This window comes from Amphichorda felina, assembly GCF_050947745.1.
Source record: "Amphichorda felina strain 45539 chromosome Unknown scaffold_5, whole genome shotgun sequence".
Classification (NCBI taxonomy): domain Eukaryota; kingdom Fungi; phylum Ascomycota; class Sordariomycetes; order Hypocreales; family Bionectriaceae; genus Amphichorda; species Amphichorda felina.
In genome coordinates, this window is record NW_028145045.1 from 1,508,834 (window position 1) to 1,521,502 (window position 12,669).

A 12,669-nucleotide genomic window follows, 5' to 3' on the forward strand; every position below is an offset into this window, starting at 1 on the left:
CCGACGACTGGTCTGGGGAGCATCTAGCTTGTGTCCGCCGCTGGTCTCAGCTCGAATCAAGCTACCCACATCTCGCCGCTCCCATTATATTTTTGGATTTCGGAATGATGGTCTTCAGCGAAATGTCACATGGGCCCCGCGCGCAAGTGTTGTATCTATCTCGGCGCCGCAGGAGACCGAAAGCCCGGCCCCACATTACGGCCGGGGGACCGGAGTCCCAATCCACGGCTTCGGAGCGCCACTCGGCGACTCGGCGCAACGGCGAATTGAGTCCATGTTACATAATTCAAAGACCCGCGCATCAACCAATGCGGCCTTCGTAGTTTCCGGTAAACTCGGAACGATGAATCGCCCATTCCGTCCCAGTTCAAGTATGGAAATACTATTTCCGAAATCATCCCACATCTTCGATCGTGTAATATATTTGCGCCGCCCAAGACATGGGCCAGTGAGCGCAGCTTCTATGAGCAGTATTCTGGGTATCTAAATCGCCTGAACCTCCGTGCATGGCAAAAACTGATTAAATAGTAGTAGAGGGCTCTTCATCCACCCAGCCCCATTCCTCGTCTCCGTCACCACCGACTCATGGCTTCTCCTCGTCACTCCCCGCCCCTTCCTTTCTCACCGGCGTGGCGGATCCGCTCGGGGTCTCCACCGCGACCGGCTCCAGCACCATGCCCTTGGGCCGCTTGCCCGTGAGGAGGAGCCTCAGCACGCGGAACAGCGTCTGCCGGCTCTCAATGGCCGGGTAGATGACGACGGCGATGAAGGAGCAGAAGATCCAGATGATGCCGACGACGACCCAGCCCGTGAAGAACTTCTTGGAGAAGATGTACCCGGACCCGAACATGGGCATCGGCCAGAAAACGAGGAAGGAGAGTGCCCTGCAGAGGGGTTAGCATGGGCGCGGTCGACACTCGGAAGGAGGTAGGAGAGTACATACAGGATGACGGTTGAAGTGCAGGCAATCTTGAACGCTTTATTCAGCTGCTTCTGCTCGGCCTCATGGTCGGCCTGCTGGGCTCGTTCAACCTCCCGCTGCGCCTCGGGGTCCAGGCCAGAATCCTTGACGACATCATGGTCGTCAGCCTGTCGGATTTCGAGCATTGACTGCCAGTCATACTTGTCGAGGCCGAAGATGAGAGTTAAGATGGGGATGAACACTAGCGGGGAGAGCAGGGCCGTCACGTTGCCCGCAAGCATGGGGTCATTGGTCCCGGTGCAGGCAACATCGAGAGACCCGCAGGTCTTGCTGGCGGTGACGAGCCAGGCAATGATGGCGCAGACGAAGCCGAGGATGGGGGACAGGGTGGCTGCCCAGCGGTTCTGGCCATTCCACAGAAGGGTCAGCGTAGCGGGGATGACAGCTGAGGAAATGAGGACGCCCATGAGAAGGTACAGGTATCCCATAGAAATGCCATTATACCATAGCCCGACCGAGATGCAGCAGATGATGGTAGCATAGACAACCATGCAGGCGTGGGACATCCACACCAGAGTCTTGCCGGGGGCGTCAGGCCTGAAGTAGGTGCGGTAGATGTCGTAGGTGAAGATGGACGAAGTAGCAACCAGCTCCGAATTGAAGGATGAGGTGACGGCAAAGAAGACCATGATAAGGGTCGCAACAGCACCGCCTTTACCCATGAGAGCAACAGCAGCATATGGCAGAGCCAGACCGGCTGAGACGTCGGCCTCGCTCATCCGGTTGGGGTAAGTCGGAAAAGTGGGGCTGCTCTCCAGCGCTAGCGCACCGAGTCCCAAAGTGGTCGCCGTCAACCACGGAATCGCAAACCACGCCAAACCACCGATTATATAGCCCGGCATCGCATGCACGGGCGATGCGGCGATGGATTTATTCCAGTATCCGTTATCGAGGAAAACGGTTCCGAAGTTGCCTACGATGTTAATTATAAAGAACGTCGCGCCTCCTTGAGAGCGCATCGTCAAGTAGCTGCCGTCCTTGTTGCCGGAGACGGGGTGGGCCTTGGCGGCTTCGACTAGCAGGTCGTAGACGGCGCCGGGGCTTCCGAGCTGGTCGGACGTCGTGTAGGTCGTCAGGGCAAAGACGATGATGATAATGAGAACTGCGCCGCCGTGGATGTAATCCGTGATGAAGGTGGCCTTGAGGCCGCCGATGAAGGTGTAAGCGACGACAGGGATGGGCATGAGGAAGATGGCCGCCGCGGCGTGCATGCCGGTCAGCGCATTGATCGTGGCCGACCCCCCGGCAATGAGCATCAGCGAGACGAGGACGTTGGTCAGGACGCCAAAGACCATAAAGGTGAAGTGCGCCGGGGCGCCGTATCGGGCCCGGATAACCTCGAGGAAAGTATGGGCATTGGGGGATCGCTTCTTGAGCGTGATGGCAAGCGTCGCAAAAAGGAGGATCTGTACGGTGGCACCCGAGGCGTACCAGAACGGGCCGGAGACACCGTACCGGTAGCAGACTCCGGAGCTCTGGAGCAGGGTGGCCGCCCATGTCCAGGACGAGACGACAGCGGCGGCGACGAGGCCCGACTTCATGGAGCGGCCGGCGGTGCTGAACATTTCTGATGTTTGGACCTCATTGTTGAAGCGCTTGAGGATGTGAGTAATTGAGATCTGGAGAGGCCGGGCAAGTTAGCACAGATGCGACGGCGTTGGAGGGCAGGGGATTGTTGGCTCTTTGTACCATAAAGAGGGCAAAGGCAAAGCCGAGACCGAGGACGACGCCATAGCCAGCGCCCTGGTTGAGGGCTGGGCCAACAGAGTTGGTCGACATATCGAGGCCAAATTGCAAAGCGACAATGTTTGGAGATGATCTTCACAAGCAAGACGCCAGGGCTAGGAAAGAACCCTGGGCGACGCGACAGTTATTATACATCTGCAAAGGCCGGGGGAAGACGCGCTCCCACCGCACGAAACCGCCCGATGGACCGATGGTCCGGTGTCGGTGGGATTGTATTGTCTTGTCCCATGCATGTGTGTTGAAGTCGATGCCAGAGATAAGGAGCGTAGAGCATTGCAACAGTCATAAAAAAACGACACATGGACCCCTGCTATTAGAGGTCCATTCCCTTGGGAATCTCTGCTAAGCTCAAGCCAACTGCCCCATAACGGCGTAGACTAGAGGCATAAGACGGTGCAGTTTTGAACAAGCTTAAATTTGAGGCCCGCTCTGACAAAGTCCGTTGCACCGCGGGGACAAGCATTGGCCACCGTCAAAACAGTTCTTCTAGCTGTCTAGTAATGGGCTTTGAAGATGTCAAATTCTCATTGTCGACCATGTCCCGGAGCACAGTGAGTATAATCCCCCACGGACCACCCACGCCGTCAGGGTGAAAGATCTTCTCGGCATACGAGGAGGTATAGAACACTGTGTATCAAGTAGGCTTGAGCTTACCCCGAGAACCCACACCCCAACCGGCCGCATATTATCTGGGGTTACTCGATTCCAGGACGAGACGAAAATCCACGTTGCTTGCCGAGATCCATGCCGCTGATAAGGACCAGCGGCTTCAGCTTGATTGGGGGCGGCGGCATTTCCGAGAATCGCAGCGATAAGGAATCCTGGAGTTGAGCCTGGGCGAATTAGACGAGGCCAATCATGGCGGGTTATGCAGCCGCCTTATCGGTGGAGCTCCTCCAATTGTTACCCAGTGATAGGGATCTTAGTTGGCCAAGAGTCCGGAGGATGCGATGCGATATGACCGTCGAGCTGTTTCTGTGTTTGTCGACAAATAAAAAAGATTGAAGGCGTCTGACCCAATTGTCGTGAGGCCCCTCTGACTGTTGGATATGGGAACGAGGAACCCGAAAACCACGGAAGCAGGTGTAACCGAGTCCCCCCCCACGCATTCTCCTCCAAGAGCCCAATCCTCATAGGATCCCTGCAAGAAAAAAAAAGATACGACGAAAGAATCTTGTCTTGCACCGGCCGGCGGTCGCCGGGAGGCGTCACTATGGTTCAGCATCGGGCTTGTTCAGATGAACCCCCAGCACCCTGAAGGACAATGCATTTGCACCTAGTGAAGAACCCCAAGCTACCAGGCCGAGGAGCGATGATTCCAACCAGTGCATGGTATTCCGTGCTGGCGGAAAAGCAGAGCGGCTGCGGCCGTGGGACCCGATCCGGTGTGGGGTGAGGTATGAGGATGAGGTTTGAGCGTTGGTCATCATCGGGGCTCCTCCGAGTGCTACATGCTCCCATGTATCCCACGCTGAGAGCCTGTCCAGGTTCGCGAAACGGTCGAAACTACTCGCGAGGCCGATGTTGGCTTCGTGGAAGTGGGATTCAAAACTGCCGTATGCACCTAGGTACTGTAAGCAGCTAGCTAAGGGCAAGAAAGGTGCCTTGACCGACTCACAACAATGGTCGGACGAAAATAAGACAAATTCGGGCCTTTCCATGGTGAAGGCACCCCTCGGAGCACCCCCGGATTTTCACCAGGATTACCTCTGCCCTTGCGTATCAAACACCCGCTGCGACGCATCCAGCAGCCCTCGCTCAAAGATCTTGGCCCAGCGAGCAGCCAGCGCGTCCAAGTCCCATGGCTCCTCTTGCCTCGAGTGGACCTCGGCGGCAACCGAGGTCACCAGCCTTCCCTCGAGTCCGCACGGCACAAACCGAGCCCACGGGTTGACGTCCTCGCCCCCCACCACGGGGATATCCACGTTGAGCGCGATGCCCAGCGCCGTGACATGCCGCCGGTGGTGGACCCCCATGGCCGCAATCTTGCGCTCCGGCTGGCCCCCCGGGGTGGCCACCCAGACGCCCGGCTCGTCGCGGTTGATGTACGTCCGGATGCCGAACGCCTCGGCGAGGAGGCGCTGGGTGGTGGACTCGAGGTGGCTCGCGTAGGACGCGACGCCGTACCTGGCGTAGAGCGGGGAGTGCATGTCGAGGACGGGCCAGAAGACGATCTGGCCCGGGCCGTGGTAGGTGGTCAGCCCGCCGCGGTTCGTCTTGCGGACATTGGGGGTGAGGGAGAGGTCTGTGAGCGGCCGGCGGCGATGGGGCAGGTCGACTCGGAGGTCTCGACGGAGGTGGGCGGCCTGGGCTGGGGTGAGGTCGTCCTGGCGGCGTCCGAGGGTGAATGTGGGTGTGGACTCGAAGGATATGAGGTGCGGCCGGGGGCAATCGGCGGGGGTGGATCTGGATAGCTCGGGCCGGCTCTTCCAGGCGAGGAACTCGGAGCGTAAACGCTCTTGCAGTCTATCAGCGTCGTCGTAGGGGACAATGCCATTGGGGGCGTCGGCGGGTAGATGATGGTGTCGAAGGATGGCGAGGTCAGGGGAGGACGAGAGTCGTGAAAGAGAACTGGTCCATCTTGTGCCACGAGGATTGAGCATGCGCAAGGGGCTCAATGGAGCCACACGTGGTGGCATCGTAGGTCGCGTCTGGAGCTTGTTGTCGCGTTAGAGTTGGGTGAAGGCTCGAACGTTTGAGCCGTCAGGCAAAAACGGCCATCTCGGCTTATGGCGGGTTAACCAGCATGGATCCGTGCAGCGCCAATGGCCGAACTAACTAGACCCAGCCCAGAGAAGGACATCATCAGCATTCAAGTCACGATGCATTTCATGGTCAATTTACGTCCTCTTGATAAACTACTGTAAACAGTTATGAATTGGGTAGATTTTCATTTACACCGGGCTCTACTAGCGTACACCGGCCACGATCTATCGCCCGGATACTATGGACACCTGGCTTGGTGGGATGACGGCCCGTACAGTCTCCATTGTAGTCCGTACAGCCGTCCAAGACTCTGATATGGCACGGAAATCGTTTGTGGGAATTTGGCGGTGGCACCATCAGACATGTTAGGCGTCTCGTCCAACAGGGCCAATAACTCGTCTAGTCTAGCAGTGCAACCCTCGCACAAGCTTCGATGTGCTGCTGGGCACCAATCAAGCCCGCGGAACAGCGTGACAGATGCTGGTTGTCGTCACCTCTGTGTAAGCTGCCGTGTAAGTTGCGCGTCGCACTTCCCGTCGGTCATCTCGGCGGTGCTGGATGCCGGGCAGAGTCCATGACATCAAGTTGAGCTGTTTGGGAGAAAAGGTTCCCGCTAGTCCCAGTGGTCGCAAGTGGCTGCCAGTTGCTACCAGTGAATTGGGCTGGATTTCCTGGGAGCTCCCGTCATGCCCGGTTCCCACAGATTCCCGGTGGCAGCCCCAATAAAAGGTTCAAAAAGCTCTCAAGAAGCCCAAGCCCAAAAAACTCCGGCACTTGGACCACTGGAGCACTCAGCACTGGTCCACTGGAGCACTGATCCACTGGAGCACTGATCCACTGGAGCACTGGGGCTGGAGCTTTCCCCACTCTGCCGAGCTCCCGGACGCAGGAGCCACCCAACGGACCCTCAACGACGTAATGGAATGCATTCATGCATCCTCCAACCTGTTGTACATAGTAGATATCCATAGCTACCTGACCCAACACTGCGCTGCCATCGCACGTACACAGTGATCAAAGTGTCACCACATTTCCCATTCACCTTCTTCACCGAAACACACATAACCACGTCCTCTATTTTCCAAACGTGCTTCCCACGAAACAGAACTGCCCATCACATTTCGACCCCGCCTCCACATCCTGTCGATCTAAACTCTGATCCGCCCCAGAGGTTGGCCGGCGCCCAACGCTAGCCACAGAGAGATCGCGCTCAACCCGAGACATTCCAGCTTCATCGTGCCGCGGCGCCAAAGAACCTTTGACGAAGCTTTTAGTAAAGCTGCTAGGACTAAGCATCAAAAGGCTCCCGCTCCTCTCCGCTGGGATCGCCCGCCTCAGATTTACCCCCTCCCCCTACCTGCTCTCTGCTTCAAATCTGCTGCCGTCACTCCATCCCACCTACTTACCCTTCCCCTCCCCCCCCGGCCGGTCCCACCGCCAAACCTACAACTCAGTGCACCTACATAACAAACGGGAAATCTGCTTCTCCCTTGATCTTGTTCCCGCACCTTACATCTCTGACTCCCTTGGCGCCGTGAAACGCCACGCACATCGCCCTGCTAGAATAACCAGCCGTTCACCCGACAACTCGTCCTCGCCATGGTGAAGAGTGAGTCAATACCTCTCAACCAATCCCTTCCAGCTATCACACTCTGAACTGACCATCTGGACAGACGCCCTCATGGGCCCAGCGGGCATCCTCCTGCTGTCCGGCTCCCTACTCCTCCTCTGGTTCGTCATCCTCTCGGGCGTCAGCGGCTCCACGCCCCTCAGTCGCACCTACTTCCTCCGTGCCGACACCTCTGGCATCACCGGCGCTCGCGACGTCACCCAATGGACCTACTTCTGGTTCTGCGGCGACGGCAACACTGACTGCAAAGACCCGCGTCCTGCCCCAGCCTTTGGCAAGGCCTGGGCCAGCCATGCCGAGAACGCGCCCTCCGACCTCATCGGCAGCCATGGAAGTCATACCACCTCCTACCACTACTACTATATGTGGCGCTTCGGCTGGTCCTTCATCCTCATCACCCTCTTCTTCGAGACCCTGGCTTTCTTCGCTGCCTTCCTCTCCTGCTGCGGTCGCCTCGGTGCCGCCATCGCCACCATGGCCGCCCTTGTCTCGCTCTTCTTCCACACTCTAGGGACCACTCTCATGACGTACGTAACCTCAACATATGCCCCTTTCTCGCTCTAAAAGTTACTACTGCTGGTATCTTGACTTGCATTCACTAACCCAAATCCCACACCATAGTGCGACTTTCGTTCAGGCGCGCAACGCCTTCCACAGGCACAACCGCAGCGCCAAAGTTGGCTCTTACGCCTTTGGCTTCATGTGGGCCTCGTGGGCATGCCTTGTCCTCTCCTTGCTGTTCTTCTGCGTCGGCATTCGGGCCAGCCATAAGAGCGAGAGCGGCTACACCGGCCGGAAATGGCGCCGCCAGCGCAGCGTCCGCCGTAGTCGCTCCTACGACGGCCGTCGCGTCAAGGAGGAGTACTCTTAGGAAGGATTCCTCTGCCCTCTGCGCGGCGAAACCTCTGCTGCTTCTGCTGCTGCTTCCGCGCCGAGAAACACCGCGGAAGCCCCGGTAGACACGGATACAACGGTGGCCACGGTCGCACCAAGACCGGCTTCGCCGCCTCCGGCTCCCTGAAAACTGCAATATGACAGACACCAAGTATACAGCGGGGGAAGACCGCTAGCTGATATGCCTGACACACTACCACATTCATTTACACGGCGTTTATTGGGGATGGTTGGGGATCGCACCATGATCGGATTGAGAAAAGGAGAGTTTAGCTAATGGAGACGCCGAGACGGGTCTCTTCTAATACTGTAATCGAGTGCTGAAGATATCGATGATTTTGCAAACCCTCTCTTTAGCTCGCAGCCAGCTCACGGTTGCACATAGACTAATAAATGTCTGTCAATATACATACACACCTCCACACACACATATACTTTATATACGTGTGAACCTGAGGACGTCTATCTGTCATCGAGCAGCATAGCACAGCTTCTTCACATTGGCTATAGAAATCATTAGGCATCCCCCCCTCCCCGGGGGGTGGGAATCATGTCGCCAATAAACTTTTTGGCCGTGGGATCTGCGTCAGAAGTTGCCCTCGTCGATTCTTTCCTCTGTCTTCGTATACCTAACGTACAGGAAACTCCGTGCCATGCCCCTTGCTCAGCCAAAATCAACAACATATGGAAGAACCCCCGTCGAGGGATCTAGAGAAAAAGCGATTGGAATAACGAAAAGTGACACAACGGCCGCCCGTTTTACCCATGGTTCCCAGTCTAAACCCTCAAGAAAAAAAAGTCCCATATCGATGCGTATACAAGTGAAAAGGCCTGAGTGTCCAGTGGTGGCCATACGAAGAATGCGGGCAGATCCATCAATCAGGGCCGCCCGAGAACGTCCTGCGTGTCCAATCTGTTGGTGTCAAACCAACCGAATGCCAGCTTCATTGGCGCACAAGCTCGTTCCTCTCTCCCAAATGGTTTGTGCACATGACCTGGTCCCAGATGTAGTATGTCTTTTTACCATTGCCGTTGAATATCAACCCCAGCTTTAAAATCCAGACGGCTCTGCCCCTATCTTTGGACTCGTGATCGGGCTGACACCATCCAGAGGGGCCGCGTGCAGCGCTGGACGAGACGATCCGGCATCGGGCTTGGCTTCCTTCTTGCGCTGGAGAACGGTGTGAACCCACTCGGCGATCTCAGCATCCTCAGTGCTAGAGCCAAGACGCATCTTTCCAACGGCTTCGGCAGCCTTTTCAGCTTCATCGCCCTCTTCCGCCTCCTCTGTTATAGTCTGCGGCTTGGTCAAAGCCTTAAGCCATGGGTGCTTCAGAAGCATAGCATAGGTTGGGCGCATCTTGGGCACCTTGTGAAGGCAGTTCTTGACGAATTCCTTGGATGTATCCGAGTAGCCCTCTTCGGGCATCCGGGGAGGCTCCCCCTCAACGATTGCCTGCGATACCAGTCAGTTACCTCGTTGGTAATTACACGGCCATATCATTACTTACGTTGAGTTGACTGAAGATGGTCGAAGACACCTCAGGAGGGTACGGGTATTTACCCATGGCGCATTCAATGATGGTCAAGCCCAGACTCCAAACGTCGCTCTGGACGCTGTAAGTCCCATCGCTGTTTCCAGTGGGTGCCATACCGCCACCAGAGATACGTTCCGGAGCCATGTAGCTCTGGCAACCGATGTTCGTCTTGGCAATGCTAGCCACAAGGTTGCCACTGACACCGAAATCGCATATCTTGACTTGGCCGCGCGTGTTTACGAGGATGTTGGTAGGCTTAACGTCACGGTGAATGATGTTGTGCTCATCCTTCAATGATTTCAACCCCATGACAGTTCCGTATGTGATTTTCCGAAGCACATTCTCGGGAATGCCTCCTGCATATAGTTTATCGATGGAACCGCCGTCCATGTACTCAATGCAAATGTATACAGCACCTTCTTGAAAGAAGGCACCGTAAAAGTCGATAATATAGGGGGACACGCATTCGTGGAGGATAACAAGCTCCTTGAGGATGGTGGTGAACTTGGCGTCGTCCAGCTCTAGTCGGATTTCCTTCATGGCCATGGTAACACCAGTGGTCCCATCGCTCTTGCCCGTTGCGCTGTCCGGATCTCTCCTCAAAACAGAAGAGTCGGACTGCGAATGCTGCATCGTCGGTTTGGGGCCCGAGAGGCCTTGCCCGAACCGGGGGGCTCGTGGCTTAGAGTGCTTGACCATGTAGACGGTTCCGTAGTTGCCTTTCCCGAGCTCCTCCAATATCTCCACCTCGTCAAGAGATATCTTGAATGTCTGGCCATTGGAAAAATTGACGCCTTCTCGAGTAATAGTGGCAGCGCCATCGAATGTGATCCAGCCCTTGTCCGCATCAATGTACTTTTTGAAATCATCCATCTTGGAACCCCGATTGGATTGCTCCAAGTCCTGCCCATTGGCGTTCCCACCCCCCATGTCCATCAGCTTAGGAGCACCCGGCCTACGCAGGCCGGAAGAGGGGCTACCGCCGCCCATATCAGAAAGGGACATGCCCCTGCCGCCCATCTTATTAGCCCTCCTTTCGCTGAGCGATGGCCCCGGTACTGAAGGAGCAGAGTTGTGATGGGTGCCGGGACCAGGCCGATGTAGCCCCTCCGGCATTCGCAGATTCGGCGCAAAGCCATTGGAGCTCCCCCCCGCCGTCGCTGATGGTGTAGCCCCGACTGGGCCAACGGCTGGAGACGCCTGGAGTCGTTGTTGGTGGAGTGCCCGGGCTTTAGCCATGATGTTGTTGTCCATCGAAGCTCCCCCTCCAGCGAAAGAGGAGGTTGGCTGCGGCGGTGGCTTTCTGGCCATGCCCAATAGCCCAAGTGGCGTGGAGCTGGGGTTCATGTTGTGGGGGTCGGAAAGGGAGCGAAGCGATGGGACTTTCTTGTGGCCCGCGGTCGAGGTCTCGATCATATGCTCATCTAATGGCGTGCTTCTATCCGAATGTACCTCCGAGTCTGGGGAGCCTGGGGTAGTGGCATCGTATGTTTCGTCCGGCGTAGCCGGAATTGAGTCAGTGCCGCTCATGGCGGTACTGTGATCTGTTTAGGATCTGCGTTACCATCCACCAGGACGAGGAAGGGCAGGCGCTGTGGTCAAGCGATGCTCGTGTAAGGAGGTGCTGAAGACTGAGGTCAAAAACGACGCGTCCGCACGAGCGGCGATGGACTTGTGGTGCAAAACGGTGGCAGATGGTAGGCGGGATGTGGCGGTTGCGCGAGCGTTCGACGGATCGAAGTGGATCAGGGCAGCGGGATCGTGCAATTGGCTCTGGGGAGCCAAGATAAAGTAGGGCCAACTCAAGAGTCAAGAGAGTCTTGGGCCAGGGACTTGGGCCATTCACAGGCGGACGGTGGCAAAAGTCCGTTCGAATCACAGGAGTTTGTCGAAACCGTCCCTGCCGAACGGAATTCTCGATCGGAAGCTGCTGTCGTCACAAATGATGTTAACACGCGACAGTTAATCACGGATGTTGGGAGAAGATGCTAAAGTCGAGCAACAGGCGCCGAAGAGAAAGGCAATACTAACATTTGGCAGCTACCAACCCAGAGGCACACGGAAAGATGCCAGCAAGCAGCAACCAACCTCAGAAGTCAGATGTCAAGTGTCAACCTTGGTTGGCTGGGTGCGGGGTTGAGGAACAAGTCGCAATGAGGGGCGCGGCCCAACAAGGTAAAGACTCGACGACGGCACTTGTAGCACTCCCGGGCAAGCTTAGGAGGTCAGGGGTCGCACGATGCACTGAGTTGGGTGCAAAGGCTGCTTACTGATGTCGAGGAGGGTCGGGTAGTCGATATCGAGCCCGAGAAAGTGGAGAGTTGAAGAGAGCGCGAGAAAATGGGATTGACTGGGAGGCCACGCAGCAGCCGAAAAGTGGATGGGACTCAGCCACGATGCAGCCTTGCGCGGTGGGTGCGAAAAGGAATGGAGTTTGCAGACTGGTCAACAGCAGTGAAGCGACACTCATGGGCGCATTCCGCAAAGCAAGGCAAGTAGAAAACAGAACCGGGGAACAAAATGAAGAATTGGACAGGTAAGGTAGAAATAGATCAAGAACTCGGCCCAGACGGCTAGGCGTCAGGGTGGGAATAATGAACTTGGCGAAAAACCTGCCAGCGCACGGAGAGAGCCAGGACCTGCCTTGGCGATGACCACCAGGAGCGTCGACAAAGTAAATGGAAATGAAGCGAAAAGATTTACGGAGGAAGTTGGTCGAGAACTCCCACATGGCGCAGTCAACAGAGTTATATCATATATCCATACTACTAGTAGTGTGTATGTCCTTCACTTTCGGAGCCACTTAGAGTCTCGACGAGTATCCGTATGAAACAGCATTCATTGATAGCCGGCGGACGGTCGAGGAAATGGAGGGACCAGGAACTGGCGATCTCGCGCCCTGGTGATGACGTCGGTCCTGAGCGACAAGCCACCCCCGAGGCCCCAAGGGCCCAATGTGTGGCTTCCAAGTTCCCACCAAGCCTGGGGCCTGTCTACTGGCAGCTGCCCTTGTCCAACACCCCTGTCATCCTGTCATCTTAGCGATGCGATGATGTCTTCGATTCTTGTTTTATTGCGTGTTGGTCCCCGAAACAGATGAACCAGCTCCCACAAAGATCGTGTGCATAGATTGTATTTTCGTACGCTCCCAGCCCAGATCCACCCTTGAGGCC

The 12,669-nt window shown here is 56.5% G+C and overlaps 4 protein-coding genes across 4 annotated transcripts; 1 reads left to right on the plus strand and 3 right to left on the minus strand.

Annotated features, from left to right (window-relative positions):
- Positions 1-583: 583 nt before the first annotated feature.
- On the minus strand, positions 584-2,761 carry DUR3 (uncharacterized protein; the record flags this gene model as incomplete). The annotated part of the gene is made up of 3 exons (XM_083194747.1): positions 584-884; positions 944-2,601; positions 2,672-2,761. 3 exons carry the CDS (start codon positions 2,759-2,761, stop codon positions 584-586), a joined length of 2,049 nt encoding a protein of 682 aa, XP_083049660.1.
- Positions 2,762-4,431: 1,670 nt separating this feature from the next.
- ACO1O0_005325 (lipoyl(octanoyl) transferase LIP2) lies at positions 4,432-5,367 on the minus strand (the record flags this gene model as incomplete). The annotated part of the gene is made up of 1 exon (XM_083194748.1): positions 4,432-5,367. One exon carries the CDS (start codon positions 5,365-5,367, stop codon positions 4,432-4,434), a length of 936 nt encoding a protein of 311 aa, XP_083049661.1.
- A 1,666-nt stretch (positions 5,368-7,033) lies between these two features.
- SUR7 (SUR7/PalI family-domain-containing protein) lies at positions 7,034-7,935 on the plus strand (the record flags this gene model as incomplete). The annotated part of the gene is made up of 3 exons (XM_083194749.1): positions 7,034-7,043; positions 7,108-7,591; positions 7,686-7,935. The coding sequence occupies 3 exons, from the start codon at positions 7,034-7,036 to the stop codon at positions 7,933-7,935; spliced, it is 744 nt and encodes a 247-aa protein (XP_083049662.1).
- A 1,074-nt stretch (positions 7,936-9,009) lies between these two features.
- On the minus strand, positions 9,010-11,026 carry wis1 (kinase-like domain-containing protein; the record flags this gene model as incomplete). The annotated part of the gene is made up of 2 exons (XM_083194750.1): positions 9,010-9,414; positions 9,470-11,026. 2 exons carry the CDS (start codon positions 11,024-11,026, stop codon positions 9,010-9,012), a joined length of 1,962 nt encoding a protein of 653 aa, XP_083049663.1.
- Positions 11,027-12,669: the final 1,643 nt, after the last annotated feature.